This window comes from Prunus avium, chromosome 8 (genome assembly GCF_965620075.1).
Source record: "Prunus avium chromosome 8, drPruAviu1.hap1.1, whole genome shotgun sequence".
In the NCBI taxonomy this organism is placed as follows: Eukaryota; Viridiplantae; Streptophyta; class Magnoliopsida; order Rosales; family Rosaceae; genus Prunus; species Prunus avium.
In genome coordinates this window covers 22,970,002-22,989,546 of record NC_142291.1, presented here as the reverse complement: position 1 = coordinate 22,989,546, position 19,545 = coordinate 22,970,002, and the positions used below count along the sequence as shown (strand labels likewise).

Below are 19,545 nucleotides of genomic sequence, written 5' to 3'. Positions count from 1 at the left end.
AGAAGAAACCCCAACTCTTGATAGAGTACCCCCACTACAAAAAAAATGTGGCAACAGTTACCATTTTGTCATCAAATTTGGTGACTATTGTGGGGGTTATTAAAGGCTTTAGTCACTAAAAAAAGCAAAAAATGTGACTGAAAGCCTTTTTAGTCACCAAAAAAGTCAAAAAAGGTGACTAAAGCCTTTAGTAACCCCTACAACAGTCACCAAATTTGATAACAAAATGGTAACTGTTACCATTTTTTTTGTAGTGCCCCCACCCCACCGTATATGTTTCCGTCCTTTAAAACTAAGGGTTACCAACCTTCTAAAGAACATCAGTAATAATATCATGAGCTTCTTTAAGCCAGGACCTAGCACTCCCTGTATTCAAAGAACCTCGCAATATGGCTTTTGTTAAAAATATAAAATATAAATAATTAAGAAATAAAGAAATGAAAAAACTACTCCTTTTGAGTATGGGTTTTCCTTAAGGAATCCTTAAGGAATCATGAATTTTTGTCATGATGGCACGTGAATTGACATTGCACTAGTTTTGGTTGACATCAACAGTCTAATGGGGTACACATTTCTTGTTGAGATGATAGCACTTTGCACCAATTGTTGGTGCCACTTATTAAATTGTACATTTTTGTCATGATGGCACGTGAATTGACATTGCACTAGTTTTGGTTGACATCAGCAGTCTAACGGGGTACACCCTTCTCGTTGAGATGATACCACTTTGCATCAATTGTTGGGGCCATTTCTTAAATTGTACAAGTATGGTTGACAATTTGGTCGCCTAATGACATGTTGAATGGATGACGAAGATAATATATATTTTTTATTTTATACAAGTGATATTGGGGAGGGAATATCAATCATGAAATTTCGGGAGCATGGATAAAAATGCTCTTAATCACTTGAGCTACAAGTCTCTTGCAAAATGACAATTTTTTTTATGTAAATAAAATAAAAACTACATACCCCCAATAACTCTATGACAAGTTCTCCAAGCCAATGGGCTCTTGTTTGAGCTGCTTAACCAACATATCAAAGTTAGTGTAAGAAGATCCACCAGTTCTTGTAGCTGCTTCTGCCTTCTTCTTCCATTCCATAGCCTTTTCCCTCATCTCCTTCCCTTTCTCACCCTCCATCAACTCTCTCACAAGCCTCTCCACCTTCTCTCTCTTCACTTTTGTGTCAATCTCCATCCCAAACCCCCACTTATTACATAAATAAAAGCAGTTGGTTTGTTGCTCTGCAAAAAAAGGCCAACAAATTAATGGCACTCCCTCACAAATGCTTTCCAAAGTTGAATTCCAACCACAATGTGTTAAAAAACCTCCAATTGAAGGATGCTTAAGAACTTCCTCTTGTGGACCCCATTCCAAAAACAAGCCTCTTTTCTTTGTCTCCTCCATGAAATCTTCATTTGATAAAATCTCTTCTCCACCATCTACAAGATTTGGCCTAATGACCCACAAAAATGGATATTTGCTATTGGCAAGCCCCCAAGCAAACTCAGCCAATTGTTCTTTAGTCATTATTACTAGGCTTCCATAGTTGACATACACCACTGATTGAGGCTCTCTCTTATCTAACCAGTCCAAGCATTTCTTGTCTTCCTTCCACAAATTTGAATCAATTGAGTCCAAGTAATGTGTTGTGGACATATTGTGTTGAAGGAGTGATAGTGGACCAATGGTGTAGAGCTGGGGGAACTTTGTTGTGATCACATCCACGAATTCTTTCTCCAATTCATCAAATGTGTTGAGGATCACACCTTGAGCTTTCATGGCAATCTCTACTGCTTGTATGTTGTAGTTGAACATTGTATCGTCTCGATTCGTTGTTCGGAGGAAGGTGGGGAGATCTTTCAATCGAATTCCTTCCATTGCCGGTATCCAATCAATCACAGTATCAAGAAACCCAGTACTTAAGTCGCTATCATCTGCACATAATCAAAGCATTCTACCTCTCATTTGTGCATTTCCAAAATCAAAGTCAAAGTTGAAATTGCAAAATGATATATAAAAAATGTGATTTTGTTATTCATAAAATAGAGATAAAGCGTAATTATTTATGTTCTTATAGAACAATCAACATGAACAATGATTTAGTTTGGATGTTCATGTCGCTAAACATGGTTCAGATTTACAATATAAGTATCTTACGTTGTCATACAATTTGGCAGGAGAACATTTTCGAAAGATCAAACTCAAATTATAGTGCATGAAAAAGTAAAGTTATATCATAGAGACTACTTGTTTGCTTGAATAAAAAGGTGTTCATGTTAGGAATGACCATATACTAGTTAGCTAGAAAGATACCTTTCAATGGAAAATACCCTCTTTCTAGTAGATCTGCATAGTGTAGATACCCCAACATACCACAACCACTAGGTGTAAATAGAAGCATCTCTGGGATGCCAAATTCTTGAGCAACTTGAAAGGTAAAGCCCATTACTCCATCAGAAATAATACAACCTACAGCTGGCACATCCGACCACGACGAAGCCTTGTTGAGTTTTTTGATGAGGTCTCTGAATGAACGCTGGCCCTCAACTGGCATGGCTCTGCACAACTCCGGGAGGTCAAGTATTCCTCGTTGGTTCTTCGGTGGCAAGCCATCGGATATAGTTTCGAACTGGAAATCCTCTGTGCCGTTGATAGCATCTGAGCCTCTAGATTGAAGTAAGCGATTGTAGTTGAACTCTGTGTGGACAAAGGTTATATAGAATCCTTTGAAATGGAGAAGCTTTGCAAGTTTGAGCATTGGGTTTATGTGGCCTTGAGCTGGAAGAGGGATACAAACTGCATGAGGCTTCATCGTAGAGCTCATTTATTCACGATTGATTTGGCAAATGATGCTCAAAAGTCTCAGTTCATGTTCAATAGATTATCAACATAGTGGGAATCTCATGATTCCACACGAGTCACGACAAACACATTAGATGGCAAAAAGAAAGAAACAAAAAAAGCACGCTTATAATAAAATTGACAAAGACAAGAGACATATCGGAAGGCAAACTTTTCTTCTTATTGTATTCTTATAGTCGATTGGTGGAATCTATATCCAAACATAAAACTCATGGAGAGATTGTGGGACCAGAATTTATAGGATCATGCCACGTGTTTATAATATAGGAGAAGATCAGACAGTCCTAGATTTCGACTAGAGAAATGTTACAAAGGTGGTACACAAAGTGATCTATAAATATGGTCTAGTATTATTATCCCCAAGTTAATCACCTGGATCACACACGATGGATTAGGCCAAATAGACCTATTCAATTGTGGGGTTTCATCTCAATAGGTATCGGTGCTATTATTAGTAAACTGTCTACTTTTATATTGTAAATTGTTGTGGTAATTATCTAAAGCTTAAATTGATTGATCACTCTATTATTTATCTTCGTAATCATTTTCCTCCATCCCATCGCCCACCCCAATAAATAATTAAACAGAGAGACAGCAATATGGTTGGCATCTCACATCCATCAGATGCAAACCATCCGCAAGAGTTTTGAGAAAAAACGAGATGCAAAAAAAAAAAAGGGTGAACGCAATATGATTGGTAAAAGAATGTTTCCTCCGGCAACAGAGCTGTTATTACAAAGTGTGGAGGATCCTAGTACCGAACCACAAGTTCAATGTAGAGAAAATTGGCTTCTACGTCAGAAAATGAAGATGACTGAAATTACTAAATTCAAAACCACCAAGAAGCCCCAAATTATCATCCCAAACTAGACCTTGTAACCGCGTATGCCAAGAAGCATGCTGCCTTGACTGGAACGCTTCTAGCCATAGCTGGTCCAAATCCCTTGTTGAGGCCTTTGGGCCAGGATCTTTCTAAACGCATCAATTGAGCCCGAAAACTTGGGATTTTTTGGGGAGCTTCTATAGTGAGGGGAAAGTTATAAGGGGTTTTTTTGAGGGGTATGTTAGAGCCATTGGATTTCATCCAACGGTGAATTTTTAAAAGAGGGTGCATGTAGAACCGGGTTGAAATCTGACCCGTTGGAAACCCAACTTCAGTTGAAGATATTTCCCTCTCTGAAAAATTCAAGAACACAATCCTCTGTTTTTGAATGTAACGCAAACCCAGAATTAGAAAGATCCAAAGCTCCCAAACCCTATAGTCGCTCCATTGTCATCAGCTCCTTGGGAGGCCTGCGATCTATGGCATCCTCGGTATGACGATTAATGGCTCTTATCTAGCTATTGCCCTGTTTTGATTCTATGGCTGAAGTGAAAACCCCTTCTCTTTTTCGTTCAGCACACGAGATTCCAGATGAAAGCAAAGTAGCATATCTGGTTCTGTAGCTAGACGCCGCAGCAGCATTTGTTCCTCGATTGTGGTAGAGATGGAGTCTCCACTACCAAAGAGTCTTCTCTAATGTCCACCACATTCTCTTAAGCTGATTGACTTCGGAGCTCCCGCTTGAGTTTGAGAGGTAAGTTTACTGATGCTGGATTGATTTTATTGGGTTTGGTTTGTTTTTTGTGAGGGTGAGAAATTCGTCATTTGTGGCATCAATAATGCGTCATTTCTGTGGTCAATAATGTGTTATTCTGCCGTCAATAATGCGTCAGTTTTCTGTCAATAATGAGTCATTTCCTTATGAATATTCAATATATTTAGTTGATTGTTTTTGGTGGGGGTGAGAAATTATAAAATGTAGGTAAAAGATCCTAAACTTAGGCTTAATGGCATTAGGAGTAAGCATTTGGAGAGGATATTGGGAGAAGTTCTGTAATTGCTGGTTTGAATTACATTTGCGTTCTTAGTTGAACATGTTGGTTATAATGTTATTTTTTCCAGATTGTTGCACAAGAGATGACGTAACTATTATTAAATTTTGTGTAATAATGGCTCTTACAAACAAGCTAGGCTATGCGTCTTTTTTGTGTCAATTTGGGCAATGTTTTGTGTAAGTGGAATGCATTGATATGTTGTAATGCAGTAATGATTGATTAATGAATTAATATTTGCTATGCAGTGATATAGAAGTAGTTCAAAAATATATGTGGGTAAAATGTATGGGGGCTCAGAGAGTGATGACTGTGTAACAGCTAATGGGATGGTTTACATTCCTGAAGTAAGAAATGAGGAAACACCAGCGGTTGGGATGAAGTTCGACTCGCTTGACCTCGCTTATAATTTCTATAACAGATATGCATTCTTGGCTGGCTTTGGTATTCGACTTCATTCCAGCTTTCGGGGGACATATAAGAAAGAGATTCTGAGGAAAGAATTTGTTTGTTGCAAACAAGGTGCATACAGGAAAGATGAAACTCGGGAGAGAAAAAGACAGCGGGGAATAAGTAGATGCAATTGCAAAGCTAAGATTGTGGTTGTGAAGACAAATGGGAGCAAGAAGTATGCCATCTCTCTTTTTGCAGAGGGACACAATCATAAGATGACAGCCTCAGAAAGAGTGCATTTATTGAGATCACACCGTCGTATTTCGGATTCTACAAAAGTACTTACAAAACAGTTGGGTTCGGTTAATATCCCCATTCATCAGAAGGTAAGTATTTTCGAGGTGCAATCCGGAGGAATGGATAAAATCGGTTTTATCAAAAAGGATATTTACAATCTTGAATGTAGTGTGAATGGGAAGCTGAGGAACCACGATGTTGAACTAGTGACCGAGTATTTTATGGCTGAACAGAAAAAAAAGAGGCTTTTTATTTCAAGATTGAGGGAGATGGCGAAGACAGGTTTAGTCGATGTTTTTGGGCAGATGCAACTTCTAGACGGGCATACCGGTTGTATGGAGATGTTGTTGTATTCGATACCACATTCAACACGAATCGATACGACTTGACATTTGCACCAATATTGGGAGTTAATAACCATGGTCAGACAATTGTCTTAGCATGCACATTTTTGAGTAAGGAAACGACTGAGTCGTTTATTTGGATGTTTGAGGAGTTTAAGAAAGCCATGCAAGGTGGCGAACCTAAAACGATTATTACAGATCAAGATGCGGCCATCACCAGAGCGATTTCAATAGCCTTCCCGACTACATTTCATCGGCTTTGCATATGGCACATCACATCAAAGTTCCATGTTAAGTTACCACATTCTGCTTATAAGGAGTATTGGCGTGAATTTCAGAAAGCCATATGGGATACTGACAATAAGGATGAGTTTGATGCAAAGTGGAATATTGTGGTTACAAAGGCTGGTTTGACTGACCATCAATGGCTAAGTTCAATGTTTGATTTAAGGGAATCTTGGGTTCCAGCCTACGCACGAGACTTTTTTGCCGCTGGAATGTCAAGCAGCCAAAGAGCGGAAGGTTCTCATGCTTTCTTCAAGCAATACATATCAAGGAGAAATTCGTTGATGGATTTCATAATACGATTTGAGAGGGCACTTTCCCATCAACGTCAAAAAGAGTTAGCTGCTGATCACGTAGATGCATTTGAAGTGGCTCAATGTATTCTACCAATGCCAATGAACAAACAAATGGCTACCTTGTACACAAGGGCAATGTTTCAAAAGTTTGAGAAAGAACTAATACAAAGTACAGCATGTTTCCTAGAGCTCAAAACAGAGGATGCTTCAAAAGTTGTCTTTAATGTGAGCGAAAGGAAAAATTGGCAAACAAGAGTGGCAGAAGTCGTATATGTCAAAGATTCTGACCACGCATCGTGTAGCTGCAAAAAATTTGAATTTGTTGGGATTATTTGCAAGCACATCCTAGCATTGTTCAGAAGGGACCAGATTGAATATATGCCCGATAAATATATTTTGAAAAGGTGGAAGAAAACTGCGAAAGCTGGATTGGTGTCAGATGCAAATGGCAACGAAATTAAAGACTCTGCAGATCCTGGTCTTTTAATAAAGCGGAGTACAATGTCCCGACTTGCTTCAGATATGGTTGAGGATGCATTAATGTGTGAAGAAGGATGTGAGCTAGTGTTAGAGACTCTAAAAAGTTTGCGGGTGAAGTTGAAGTTGTTGAAGGATGGACCAAGTAATAACGAAGTTGGAGGGTCTAGCTCTCAAACACAATATATGAAAGACCCTAAGAGAGTAAGGTGCAAAGGAAGGTGGAAACAAGTAACGGGAGCAAAGGAAAAGCCAATGAAGCGAGGGATTCGACACTGTCGGGAGTGTGGAGACATTGGTCATGATAGAAGACAATGCCCAAGAAATTTGAACACACCGTAAGATGTTAAAACTATTTATAATAACACCTAAAATTTGAATAGTTAAATTTTTTATGTGCTTGTGTTTGGTGTTTATGCAGGACATCACCGTCAAACAATGAGGAATCAACTCCAATAGATCTCAGTGACCCATTATTCGACGAATTTTACAGGATGCACGGACCTATCGAATGATTTATGTTTGTATTATACAAAGGCCGGTTTTTATGAAGGCTAATGATCAGGTTAAGTTTTCTATATGCAGTTTTATTTTATTTGTTTGTTCATGTCCACTGCTAATTGTAATGGAAATTTGGTTGGTTTACTTCTTGCATGAAATTTGGACACATGTTAATTTTACATGTCTTCTCCCTATTTGGAAATTTTCATAGACATTTGATAAAGTATCAAATTTTGAGTTTTGTGAAGAAGCAATGACTTTTACCATGTACAATGGGTAGTTTATGCTGAATTATGAACGAGTGACACAGATTCATTGATTATATCACAGGGTAATGTAGCATTTCCAGCAGGGAGCTGTTGTTTCCATCAGCAGTAATGATTTCCAGCACGAATCATTTCTAGCAACACTAATCATTTACAGCAGCAACCAATTTTTCCTAATGTTATGTTCTAGTGCTTGACTGGTTATTAAGATCTGACCTTGACTATGAAGCAATATTGGTGCACGATTTTGTAAACATTCATACCTGAAGGATACTTGAAATTTGCACTATGTTGGAACACAATGATTAGAAATCAGCGTGTAAAATACAAACTACAATACAACATCTTCTATGCATGATAAGTACATTGCAGCTAATCACATTTCGAATGCTTGGAGAATATTAAAGTGTACACCAACATTTCAACTACTCGTAATTTCGCACACACAAGAAAATTACATTGCAAAGCATTTTATGTGCTCCCTCTTAGCAATATCACGATCACCCCAACCAACTGAACAATGGTAGCCATATTCACTCGGTCGTATGGGTCAGCTTTTTCCGAGCAGCTTGCACGTGCTTATGGTCACTCGTGTCCTCACTCATATAGACGAAATAAATATTCAGGAATATTTGTAATATTTTGTTATATAAATAACCCATAAATCATTCACCAAAGAATGTATAGCACATTGGCATGTAAAGTGAATAAGGAGAGTGTTACTTATGACTGACGTGTCAATTTTTTCAAAAAAGTACGCCATCTGTTTAATGTGAAGGGACATGATAATGCGACTTTACTGATTCCCAACGCGTGGTGATATTGACAACTTATTGAATAATATTTCAGTTTTTGCAAAATACAATTTTAGACACAAGGAATTGCAATACATAGTCCCAATAATTATATATGAAGCAAATGAAAGTAATACTTGTGTTATTATAAATTAGATAATGAACATTAAGGAAATATACTTCTAATTTGTCCCAGTTATATGTTGTTGTTTGTACTGTTTCATGTCACACTTTTTCTATCTTTCTTTATATTATATGTTTAGGGAATCCCTCAAAGCAACATATACTGTGAAAAATAAAATATTGTGTGAAGTTCTAATCACTCATATAGACTAGGACAAATATTCAGTACTATTTCAAAATTGCTTGACTGGTGTCAGGCCATCGAACGATGTGATTTGACATGATAGAGATATTTACTACGAACCCAAGACGGAGCCATATTGACAACTTATTGAATAGCGTTGACGTGTTCAAAGATCTAGATGCACGCACCCATGATGGCTTCAGAGCATTGTCCAATTATTATATATGTGGATTATTATAACAAAACAGATACGTTTACAGCCTTTTATATGAAAGGAAACTAATTATTGTATTATTAAAACTTAGATAATTAATATTAGGGAAATATACTTGTGATGTTGGTTGTTGCAAAATATATAGCTAGGGTTAAGAGGAAAGTGAGTTATCTAAAGGCATTCAAATTTTTTCTTTATGAAATTGATGATTTCTAGCTTCCCCTAGTTGTATAACATCACAAGGAGGCCGGAGTAATTTTCGGGGCATTTTTCCAATTTTCCTACTATTTATTTAACTTTTTTCAAGATTTTTGCACTAAAAAAAGCCAAAATCATCGCAAGATGACACCTGGCGCGATCTGAGCGCATCACCTTTCACCACTTGCACAAGTGTACGTCAATACACATGGCCACATCCTTGGTTTTTACCATAAATTCTTATTTTATTGTTTTTTCTTATGAAATTCATAACTAAATACACAAAAATGATAAAAATGTTCCGAAAATTGATACGAACTCATTGACACTTCATCTTCCTTACTGAATTCCCCGTTTCATGGTTATTCATTTTAAAAGAAAATTTCGAGCATTCACGGGAGATGCTTGTTGATGTAGGTTATCTAGGTTAAAGTTAACAACATATGTAGCTAGGGTTAAGAGGAAAGTGAGTTATCTAAAGGCATTCAAATTTTTTCTTTATGAAATTGATGATTTCTAGCTTCCCCCAGTTGTATAACGTCACAAGGAGGCCGGAGTAATTTTCGGGGCATTTTTCCAATTTTCCTACAATTTATTTAACTTTTTTCAAGATTTTTGCACTAAAAAAGCCAAAATAATCGGAAGTTGACACCTGGCGCGATCTGAGCGCATCACCTTTCACCACTTGCACAAGTGTACGTCAATACACATGGCCACATCCTTGGTTTTTACCCTAAATTCTTATTTTATTGTTTTTTCTTATGAAATTCATAACTAAATACACAAAAATGATAAAAATGTTCCGAAAATTGATACGAACTCATTGACACTTCATCTTCCTTACTGAATTCCCCGTTTCATGGTTATTCATTTTAAAAGACAATTTCGAGCATTCATGGGAGATGCTTGTTGATGTAGGTTATCTAGGTTAAAGTTAACAACATATATAGCTAGGGTTAAGAGGAAAGTGAGTTATCTAAAGGCATTCAAATTTTTTCTTTATGAAATTTATGATTTCTAGATTCCCCCAGCTGTATAACGTCACAAGGAGGCCGAAGTAATTTTCGGGGTATTTTTCCAATTTTCCTACAATTTATTTAACTTTTTTCAAGATTTTTGCACTAAAAAAAGCCAAAATAATCGGAAGTTGACACCTGGCGCGATCTGAGCGCATCACCTTTCACCACTTGCACAAGTGTACGTCAATACACATGGCCACATCCTTTGTTTTTATCCTAAATTCTTATTTTATTGTTTTTTCTTATGAAATTCATAACTAAATACACAAAAATGATAAAAATGTTCCGAAAATTGATACGAACTCATTGACACTTCATCTTCCTTACTGAATTCCCTGTTTCATGGTTACGCTATATTAGTATTTTATTATTATTTACCCTACATTATTATTATATTACTTTTTAGCCTGTACATTTGTTAATTATATTTACTCGAAATTATTATTTTTATTGTTATTTTGAGTGAGAATAGACCATTTATGGTGTTAATCAGTTTCTCTCTTCTTCAATTTGTTAATTTTTTTTCCTTTATTAGGGTGAAGGGATGTTTTGAAAAATAAAAAGAACAAATTACATTCCAAGTATTGTATAACATCAGAAAAAAGTCCATGAATAACCCATTATTTGTATAGCTTAATTTACTGCATCCAAACATTTCATTCATTCATACAAAATTGATGAATTACTGACGACTGACATAATGGTCCCATAAGATAGTTTTACATTGCAAAGCATATTATTTGGTCCCTGTTAGCAATACCACGATGACCCCAACCAACTGAACAGCCGTAGCCGCAATTAGTCAGTCGTATTGGTCGGCTTCTTCCGAGCAGCTTTGACGTGCTTATGCTCACTCATGTCACCACCATCGTCTAGTATCTCTCTCACAACATCAGGGGATACATAGTCCCAATTATAACTTGTATGAGTAGTTGCCGCAAATGCTCGGAAATTTTCGAATCCTTCGTTGAATGCCATCTCCAGTTCACTATGGTGCTCTTCGCATCGCATATGGTTCATCAAACAACCTTTAATTTCATCATTCATTACTGTATCCAACTCCTCTGCTTTCAACTTCCTTGTATGACTCAACTTCAAGTACTTGTTCTTTTGGGAGAACGTTTTGTTAACTTTAATGTTAAGATCAGCCAGAATGGCCTCGTCTTCAACACATTTCTCGTGCCACGAATTGATCAGTCTGGAATTATAATCTAGCTTGCTACTGACTGCATGTATTGCCTCTAATGGATCATCGGAGTCCCCCTCACTCCCAAATGATGTTGAAAATGGAAGGGGTCGGCGAGTACAACGTGGAAATGGAGCCTGCAACTCCAATTTTTCATATTCGACTGTGTTGTTGGCGCCTGAAGAGGATGACATGCTTGAATAATCCTATTTGTTTTTAGAGGATGAGGATTGCATATGCAATTTCGTTTGAGGAAGGGGACATAGCTTTATAGACCAACATACTAAAGCTTGCGTGTAGTCAACATATGTACTTTATTCCAATTTTTAAAAAGAGGTGTCAGGTTTTGCTTTTCAAGCATGTCAACCTCATTACACCACTGTCAGTGGTTGAAAGAAACTCAATGGAAGTGACATCTAGTTAGTGAACCCAACCACAGTGGTTAGGATTAAACTTAGATTGTATCAGACAAAAAATTAATTTATACATTGTCAACCAAATATTTTTTGGCGGGAACCTTTTTATTGGTATTACTATCACATCCTTCATAGAAACTCTCTCTCCACGAAAAACTGACTCCTCCACCGAATCTCTCTCCATCGACTGAAACTCTCTCCCTCCATAGAATGGATTTACTAACCAAGTTTGATGTCAGCATAATAAACACCCCTCCAAACAAAGACCGCCTTCGACACGCAAGTGAGTCACCAGACAAGCAGTGTCACATTCCTAGACAGAATGACCATTTTGTTGGAAGTTTTGAGTCTGAAAGGGTTCTTGGATTCTGGAAGGAGAGGCATCTTCAACTTGGTGATGAAATCCAAAGGGCAAGGGCACGTTTGGAATTTGTTGAAGGCCAAATTGAAGATGACAAAAGGCAGGCCAATCTGGATAGGGCGAAGTTGCAGCGCATGAAGCGTAGACACAAACGACTTCGGAGTGTAGCTGTTCAAAAATACAAGAACTCATCTAATGCAGTGTTGTCAAAGAAGCGTGTGATGCAAGCTGGATTCGACTACTTCCGGTCCTATGCAAAACTCGTCGTACCCGGGTTTGATTGGTCATCTATTACCTTTTCCGACGTTAACAAATATACTCACCAAGGGAAGTAACCATTTTGGTTATTGTGTTTGAGCAGAGGCAAATCAGTGGAATTGGAATTTTCGTTCAACTCTGCTTCAAACCTATTTTGATGCTTACTATTATGGAAGATTTCAACCTTCATATTTTGATGTCTTTAATGATGAGAACACGTGATGCAACGTGGCCATCTACTTCAGTCATATGTTGTTGCCATGTCCATTTTTGTGTGATCACGTATCAGATTCGGACATGGTTGCATCATATGCAATGTTGCCTTTATTTATTATATGTTAGGGCAAGGTTTATGGAAAAGCATTTGTGAGTGCGTTTGTGACAAGGTTATGTTATTGTTTTTTTGTACTGGTTCATCTCCTACTATTGTTTTCTTCCTTTATATTATATGTTCGTGGAATCCCTCAAAGTTAACATATACTGTGAAAAAAATGCAGAGTGAATATATAATCACTTATATAGACTAGGACAAATATTCACTAATATTTTAAAATTGCTTGAGTGGTGTGAGGTTTTTCAAAAAAGTATGGCATTATTTTATGTGATTGGACATGATGGATATTTTGTACTGATTCCCGATGGACTACTTATTGAATACCTGTGACGGTTCACAACTCTAGACGCAGTTGCATATGGACTACTTATTGAATACCTCTGACGTGTTCAAAGCTCTAGGCGCAGTTGCAATGATGGCTTCAAAGCAGTGTGCAATTATTATATATGTACATTATTATAACAAAACAAAAACAGATTATGTTACATCCTTATATTTGAAAGGAAACTATTTCTTGTCTTATTACAAATTATATAACGAATATTAAGGAAATATACTTGTTAAAGTGAACAAACATATATACTTAGGGTTAAGAGGAAAGTCAGTTCTCTGAAACAATTTGAATTTTTTCATTGCGAAATGGATGCTTTATAGGTTCCTCTAGTTTTATAACGTCACAAGGAGGCCGGAGTAATATTCGGGGCATTTTTACGATTTTCCGACTATTTATTACAATTTGTTCAAGTTGTTTGCACTAAAAAACCCCAAATAATCGCAAGTTGACACATGGTGCGATCTCAGTGCATACCTTTCACCACTTGCACAAGTGTACGTCAGTTGCAACCAAACATTCTTGCTTTTTACCCTAAATTCTTATTTTATTGTTTTGCCTTACAAAATTCATAACTAAAAACACAAAAATGATAAAAAAAAACTTCCGAAAATTGCTACGAATTCATTGAGGCTTCATCTTTCTTACTGAATTCCCCGTTTCGTGGTGACGCTAAATTATTATGATATTGTTCTTTACCCTAAATTATTATTATATGACTTTTTACCTTCTATATTTATTAATTTTATTGACCCTAAATTTTTTTTTTTGTAATTTTGTTATGCGAAAAGACCATTTCAGGTGCCAATTAGTTTCTCTCTTCTTCAATTTCTTAACTTCTAATTTTTATTAGGGTTAAGGGATGTTTTGAAAAAGTAAATGAAAAAAATACATGTCAACCATTGTATGGCATCAGAAAAAAATTAGTTTAGGATATGATAAGTGGGAAAATGTCTTTTCCAAGCACTGGTGAACAGACAGCTCACTCCATGCACGCCTTTTCGTTTACCAAATATTAAGATTGTAGTTGGGCAAAATATCTATGTCAGTAAGATGTCATATTACCCATCTCTGATGTCAGTAAGCATTCAAGTATACAAATATATATACGTAGATTTATATATAAAACGGTTTATGACTGCACAAACACCAGACAAAATACATTAAAACCCAACATTTGGCCAACGTAGCCAGCCAACGTAGAACTGAAGAGAAGCAAGTCCAGAAAGCATAAAAACCTTAAAAACATACTACAACTAATTATAAGGGTATGGATTCCCTGGCACAACATACACACGCATTACCTTGAACCAAAAAACACTCTCACGGTGCCATTTGCATCGATTGCAACAAGTCCAGAACGAAGGATTTATCTTTGCTTCAGTAGGCCAGCCTTCAATAACAAAACACCATTCGTTGTTGTTACAAGCGCTGCAATGATTGAACTTAATCCTCCCATAGTAAAACATATCTACGATATGTCTTGCAACATTCCAAACTCGGCTTAATCTTCGTCTCAAAGCATCCCTGGTTCCTTTCATATCAATGTTGTTACGTTGATTCAAAGAACACAAAAATTCTAATGCATCCTCTTTTGACTGACCAATTCCAGACATGCCAAGAAGTCCAACTATATATGCCGCTTCCATATGGCCTGCCGTGGCTGCGATGCGCATCCCATACAACGCTTCCACGTTACCATGCATGAAAAACACTTCGAACGCCTCTCTAAATATCGACTCAGGGTTCTCGCAAGCTCTGCATTGTTGCAAGAAAAGCTGGACCGCATGATTAGCATGGTACCAGCTAGGATGGTCTGGGTACTTAGCCATTGAAATGGTGTTCCACACTTGTGGAGTGTTTGCCAACGTCCGGAATAATGGGCACACAGATGCCATACGGAAGAGATCTTCCGAAGATTGGGTTGCCACGTATAACATCACTTTAAACCAAGCCAACTCCGGGATGAAGGCTTGGGGCATCTCCAAATGGATATGCTTCCTTCTCTTTCCTCCGACTGTAGTGAAATATTTGGAATTCATGTGTTTCTATTTTTTTGGAATGGAACGATTTGAGGAGTGGAAGAGGGGAGAAATGAGAATAGATGGGGTTTTGGTTCTGTTATAGGGTGTGTTTGTTGTACCGTTTGAAAAATGTGTTTCCACTTGAGGTTTTTCTCACTTGACCCTTTTTAAAGAAACTGAACCAACACCCTAAAACTAGAGAAAAACAGAAGAGAAGGAAAATGTCATCGAAATGCAAAGTCAGACAGTCAAAAAGTAAATTAAGAACCTATATGCATAGGCAATTTTAGGATTTTCCCGCCCTTTTTATGTCAATGAAACAAATGTGACGGATTACTGACTAGTCACAGAACGTCCCATCACATAACTTTTCATTTTCCCACACCGAAATATAGTAGTAATGTTATTAAAATGTGATGGATGTTTATCCAACTAGTTGGTTTAATGAAATATAATGAAAATAATATAGGGTTTAGGGCAGTTTTCCCTCAATTGTCATATTGGGTTTTGGTAGTTAAATATTATATTGGTTTATGGGGTAAACGGTGCCCCATATCTGACGGTACATGTGTCGAAAGCATGCCCAACCCACCCACAGACAGAAAAGAGGATATAATCGCATTTGGGCAGAGATGAGAGAGCTCTGAATTCGAAGAGGTTTGAGTGAGAAGATCTGAGTGAGAAGGTATGAGTCCGAAGAGGTTTCAGTGAGAAGATCTGAGTGAGAAAAGGTACAAGTGAGAAGATTCAACATGTCTTCGTCTTCATCTCCCGCTCAAACAAAGAGGTGTCCGTACTGTGGAGCTGCAATGGTGCTTCGGGTTTCAAAATCAGACAAAAATCGAGGGAAGCCATTTTGGAAGTGCCTAACCTCCTATGTAAGTTTTCATTTCCAGAATATGTATGTGGGTGAAAAAAACCTTGGTCTAACTCTGACACAATTATTTTGCATATATGATGCCTGCAATTAGGGAGCCACCAGTTGCAATGGATTTGAATGGGTTGATGTAACTTCCGCTCAAGCAGAACAGCCAGATGACACGTATGATGCTACGGTGCTGAATATGCTGAAGTCCATTAAGGACTTGGTATTAGTTTTATTACTTTTATCAATTTTAATATTATTTGTTCTTTTAATGACCAATTAAGTGCACAGTTTCAAGGATTGTAAAAGTTCTCCCCAAAAAGACATGTTGCACGCACCACCAATGAGTTTTCAAACCCATTTTGTAATATTTGTTCTTGAAATAGGTGGATTGGCATTGAGTTTAAATTATTGTTCTTGAAATAGGTAGATTGTTTATTGGCGTATACTAAAGGTTTATTGATTGTTTACTGCATGTATATCGCATGTTATAGCGCGGATATTGGATGTTTATTGAAGGTTTATTGATTGTTTACTGCATGTGTATCGCATGTTATTTATCGGATATTGGATGTTTATTGAAGGTTTATTGATTGTGTACTGCATGTGTATCGCAAGTTATTTATCGGATATTGGATGTTTATTGAAGGTTTATTGATTGTTTACTGCATGTATTTCGCATGTTATTGTCCGATATTGAATGTTTATTGAAGGTTTATTGATTGTTTATTAGTAGGAAGAACAACTATTCAGTAGAATTTCCTAATCGATACGACTCCCTTATGGATGGTGAAATTAGGGACTGATGTATATTGCATGTCTATTGCGTATAGATTGCATGTGTATTGCATGTATATTGCTTGTCTGTTGCCTGTGTATTGTTGTTTATTTCCTTCGTAAGCAATAAACAATCAATACACATGCAATAAATGTACGCTATGCACGCAATAGACAAGCAATATAGACGCAATAGACAAGCAATATAGATGCACCAATATACATTACTTTTATGCTACTGAGTTGCCCAAGACCAATAAAATAAAGAAAATCAACGAATTTATTAACCGATTATAAAGGAAAGAGGGATTCAAACCCGATGGGTGGTACGGAACCAATAGGAAGTTTTTATAGCATTGCAGATGGGAAATGTTTATTGAAGTTTTATTGAGGTTTATTGACGGTTTACTGAATGTTTACTCAAGGTTTACTGCATGTATATCGCATGTGTTTCTATAAAGAGGGCATGGTTGAATAAAACATTGGAGGCGAGGGCATAGCCGCCTATTTCCCTTACAGAATTACAATCAATACACACACAACCCATTGCGATTAAGTTAAGGCATGGTGAACGCTTAAAGATTGGGATCTGATATTTGGAATGGTGGCTTGGATAAATCATGACATATTACTTTGCAATAATGTAATACACTTTAAAAAGCCATCAGTCATTGTTCACATATGCAGTCTTCCAATCCCAATTCAATGCAGTTTGGTTAAGGTTATGTAAATGTCGTGAAGGAGTTAGGGCAATATTACAGAGATGTTTGTTTCATTAAATCCAAAAAAACTTTACACTCCAGATGCACATTCTATGTATGGGAATGGCATGTGCCTAACTTCAAAAACGCATATGCCTATCCATTTACATTTGCCCACGTGCACTAGATTTACAGATCCATTTACTTTTCTCCTCACTAAGCCTCTGCATCTCCATTTCAGATTCTTCATTTTTCTGTCCATGCTCTGCATCCAGCTACTATATACATTTAGCCTAATATGAGAATAAACGTAGCGTAGTATCACACTAATCAAAATGAAAGCATGCATCCGCTATAATAATATTTTGGTTCTAATTGTTGTCCAATAACTTAAACTTAAAATTATGTACAAAAATACACTAAGATTGAGAAAGACGAAGAAGAATTGAGGAGCAGAGGTAGAATTCGAAAAGGAGCCGTGGATCTGTATTGTGTATTTACATGACTTTCAAATTGGAGATTTCCAAAACCAATTTAATCATCACGTACCTGAACCCATTTCAACCACTATCATGGCATGTAAGTATCTCCCCGTAATATCTCTGCAGCCAACTTCAACCGGAAACAGGGCATGTTCTGCGCGGTGCAAGTAGCTAACGGAATCTCAGCGCTCAAAAGCTCAATGTACTTCAACACAAACATGCCACAATTGCCTCTGAAGCAAATCAAGAACTCGATCAATTCAAGTAATGACATTGTAACGTAATTGACAATTTCAAGTAATAAAATTAAAGAAAAAGTTGTGCTCACTGATTAGATTGTTGTGGAACATCCACACGTTCTATTGGCCATGGACACCACCAATCTCTGCTGCAGTCGTTTGCGTAAACACCTTCTTCATAAAAGTCGATGGAGTTGAGAAGATTTGGAATCGTAATTGAAAGCGGGGCGAGTTCTTCCTTTAACATCTCATCTGGAATAATTGAAACCATTGAATCGTACACTTTGATTTCACACTTAACCAGATCAATCATTAGAGCCACCCAATGCTTATGCTTCGTCAACATACAAGGGGCATACACCTTATACACGTTCTGCCAATCCACCCCACACGCCGGAACCTTGCCATTTACAACGTTCACTAAACTGTTTCTAATTTTCCACCCAGCCTGCTCTTTTTTTCTTTTATTATCCACAAAGCAAGTATGGATGTGATTCTGTGAAATACAAAACAATCAATGGTTAAACACCTCCACAAAGCAAGTATGGATAATTTGTAATTATTAACTGCACTTGGTCAAGCCCTATGACATACCATGAAAAATACATCGGTCGTTGTCCAGTTCGATATTTCTACAACCTCCAAATCTTGTTGTCGCTTCCGGATGAGATACAACCCCAAATCAATGTGCTGCACATGTTTTTCTGGTCAATCTCATAATCTATGTACATTAAAACAAATGCATAATCAATTAAACTTACATCTCCTGTCAGCCAACCGTCAGCTTTTACGAGGGAAGCGAAGAATTCAATCTCAGCTTCCACGTGGCCAAATTGCATCACTAAACTGTGAATATAACAAAGTTTTAGATCACAACAATTTAAAAATATATACACTAATGCCTTCTATCTCAAAAAACAAGGGACTTACTTTGGGTTAAGGCGCCATTCCCAACAAAGTTTCAGCAATTTCACCATATCATCATGCGGAATCGCCTTCATTGGGTCTAACATCCGAAGTCGGGTTGTCTCTGGCATAGTTTTTTTCACCAATTCACTAGCTTCAATGATCTTCCACATAGGAATAATCCTCTTTCTCTTTCGTAATTGGACCCCTTTGTTGTTAATAATATGTTAACTCGCAATTGTACGGGGCAATTAGTAGTATAGCAAGACAAGTACGAGGTCGTACCCACGAAGACTGAGAAGTTCAAATTAGTTATGTACTTTAGATTACCGAATTCAAGAAGTTAGGAAGTTAAATCTAAAACAGAATTTAAAGCAAGAGTGAGTTTGAAAACAAATGCAGCAAGATTAAAATGAACTTTAAAGTGAGAATGCTTGTGATTATAGAAAGAAATGAACAAACTGAAATTGCAACGGAAAGCAAGTAAACAAAAGTAACAAAGGGGTGGTTTTGAAGGTTAAAACATAGGTTT

General features: G+C 37.1%; 4 protein-coding genes across 4 annotated transcripts; 2 read left to right on the top strand and 2 right to left on the bottom strand.

The window, feature by feature from the left end:
• Positions 1 to 868: 868 nt before the first annotated feature.
• LOC110754396 (7-deoxyloganetin glucosyltransferase-like) lies at positions 869 to 2,934 on the bottom strand. The gene is made up of 2 exons (XM_021955456.2): positions 2,319 to 2,934; positions 869 to 1,939 (listed from the first exon to the last, which is right to left on the bottom strand). The coding sequence occupies exons 1-2, from the start codon at positions 2,827 to 2,829 to the stop codon at positions 984 to 986; spliced, it is 1,467 nt and encodes a 488-aa protein (XP_021811148.1). The 5' UTR covers positions 2,830 to 2,934; the 3' UTR covers positions 869 to 983.
• A 2,092-nt stretch (positions 2,935 to 5,026) lies between these two features.
• Positions 5,027 to 5,821, top strand: LOC110754398 (protein FAR1-RELATED SEQUENCE 5-like). Its single transcript, XM_088245775.1, has one exon. The coding sequence runs from the start codon at positions 5,027 to 5,029 to the stop codon at positions 5,819 to 5,821; it is 795 nt and encodes a 264-aa protein (XP_088101901.1).
• A 161-nt stretch (positions 5,822 to 5,982) lies between these two features.
• LOC148292332 (protein FAR-RED IMPAIRED RESPONSE 1-like) lies at positions 5,983 to 7,349 on the top strand. Its single transcript, XM_088246223.1, has 2 exons — positions 5,983 to 7,172; positions 7,256 to 7,349. The coding sequence occupies exons 1-2, from the start codon at positions 6,214 to 6,216 to the stop codon at positions 7,347 to 7,349; spliced, it is 1,053 nt and encodes a 350-aa protein (XP_088102349.1). The 5' UTR covers positions 5,983 to 6,213.
• Positions 7,350 to 17,429: 10,080 nt separating this feature from the next.
• Positions 17,430 to 19,236, bottom strand: LOC148292331 (uncharacterized). Its single transcript, XM_088246205.1, has 4 exons — positions 19,038 to 19,236; positions 18,869 to 18,953; positions 18,702 to 18,797; positions 17,430 to 18,603 (listed from the first exon to the last, which is right to left on the bottom strand). Exons 1-4 carry the CDS (start codon positions 19,184 to 19,186, stop codon positions 18,193 to 18,195), a joined length of 741 nt encoding a protein of 246 aa, XP_088102331.1. The 5' UTR covers positions 19,187 to 19,236; the 3' UTR covers positions 17,430 to 18,192.
• Between the last annotated feature and the right edge of the window lie 309 nt (positions 19,237 to 19,545).

Bases quoted from the DNA above. Each gene is read 5' to 3' on its own strand.
- LOC110754396 (XM_021955456.2), bottom strand. From the start codon at position 2,829: ATGAGCTCTACGATGAAGCCTCATGCAGTTTGTATCCCTCTTCCAGCT. The intron at 1,940-2,318 runs GTATCTTTCTAG...GATTATGTGCAG, and splicing joins AGGGTATTTTCCATTGAAAG to ATGATAGCGACTTAAGTACT.
- LOC110754398 (XM_088245775.1), top strand. From the start codon at position 5,027: ATGTATGGGGGCTCAGAGAGTGATGACTGTGTAACAGCTAATGGGATG.
- LOC148292332 (XM_088246223.1), top strand. From the start codon at position 6,214: ATGTTTGATTTAAGGGAATCTTGGGTTCCAGCCTACGCACGAGACTTT. The intron at 7,173-7,255 runs GTAAGATGTTAA...GTGTTTATGCAG, and splicing joins CCAAGAAATTTGAACACACC to GACATCACCGTCAAACAATG.
- LOC148292331 (XM_088246205.1), bottom strand. From the start codon at position 19,186: ATGTGGAAGATCATTGAAGCTAGTGAATTGGTGAAAAAAACTATGCCA. The intron at 18,798-18,868 runs GTAAGTTTAATT...AAACATGTGCAG, and splicing joins ACGGTTGGCTGACAGGAGAT to CACATTGATTTGGGGTTGTA. The intron at 18,604-18,701 runs GTATGTCATAGG...TGTATTTCACAG, and splicing joins CGACCGATGTATTTTTCATG to AATCACATCCATACTTGCTT.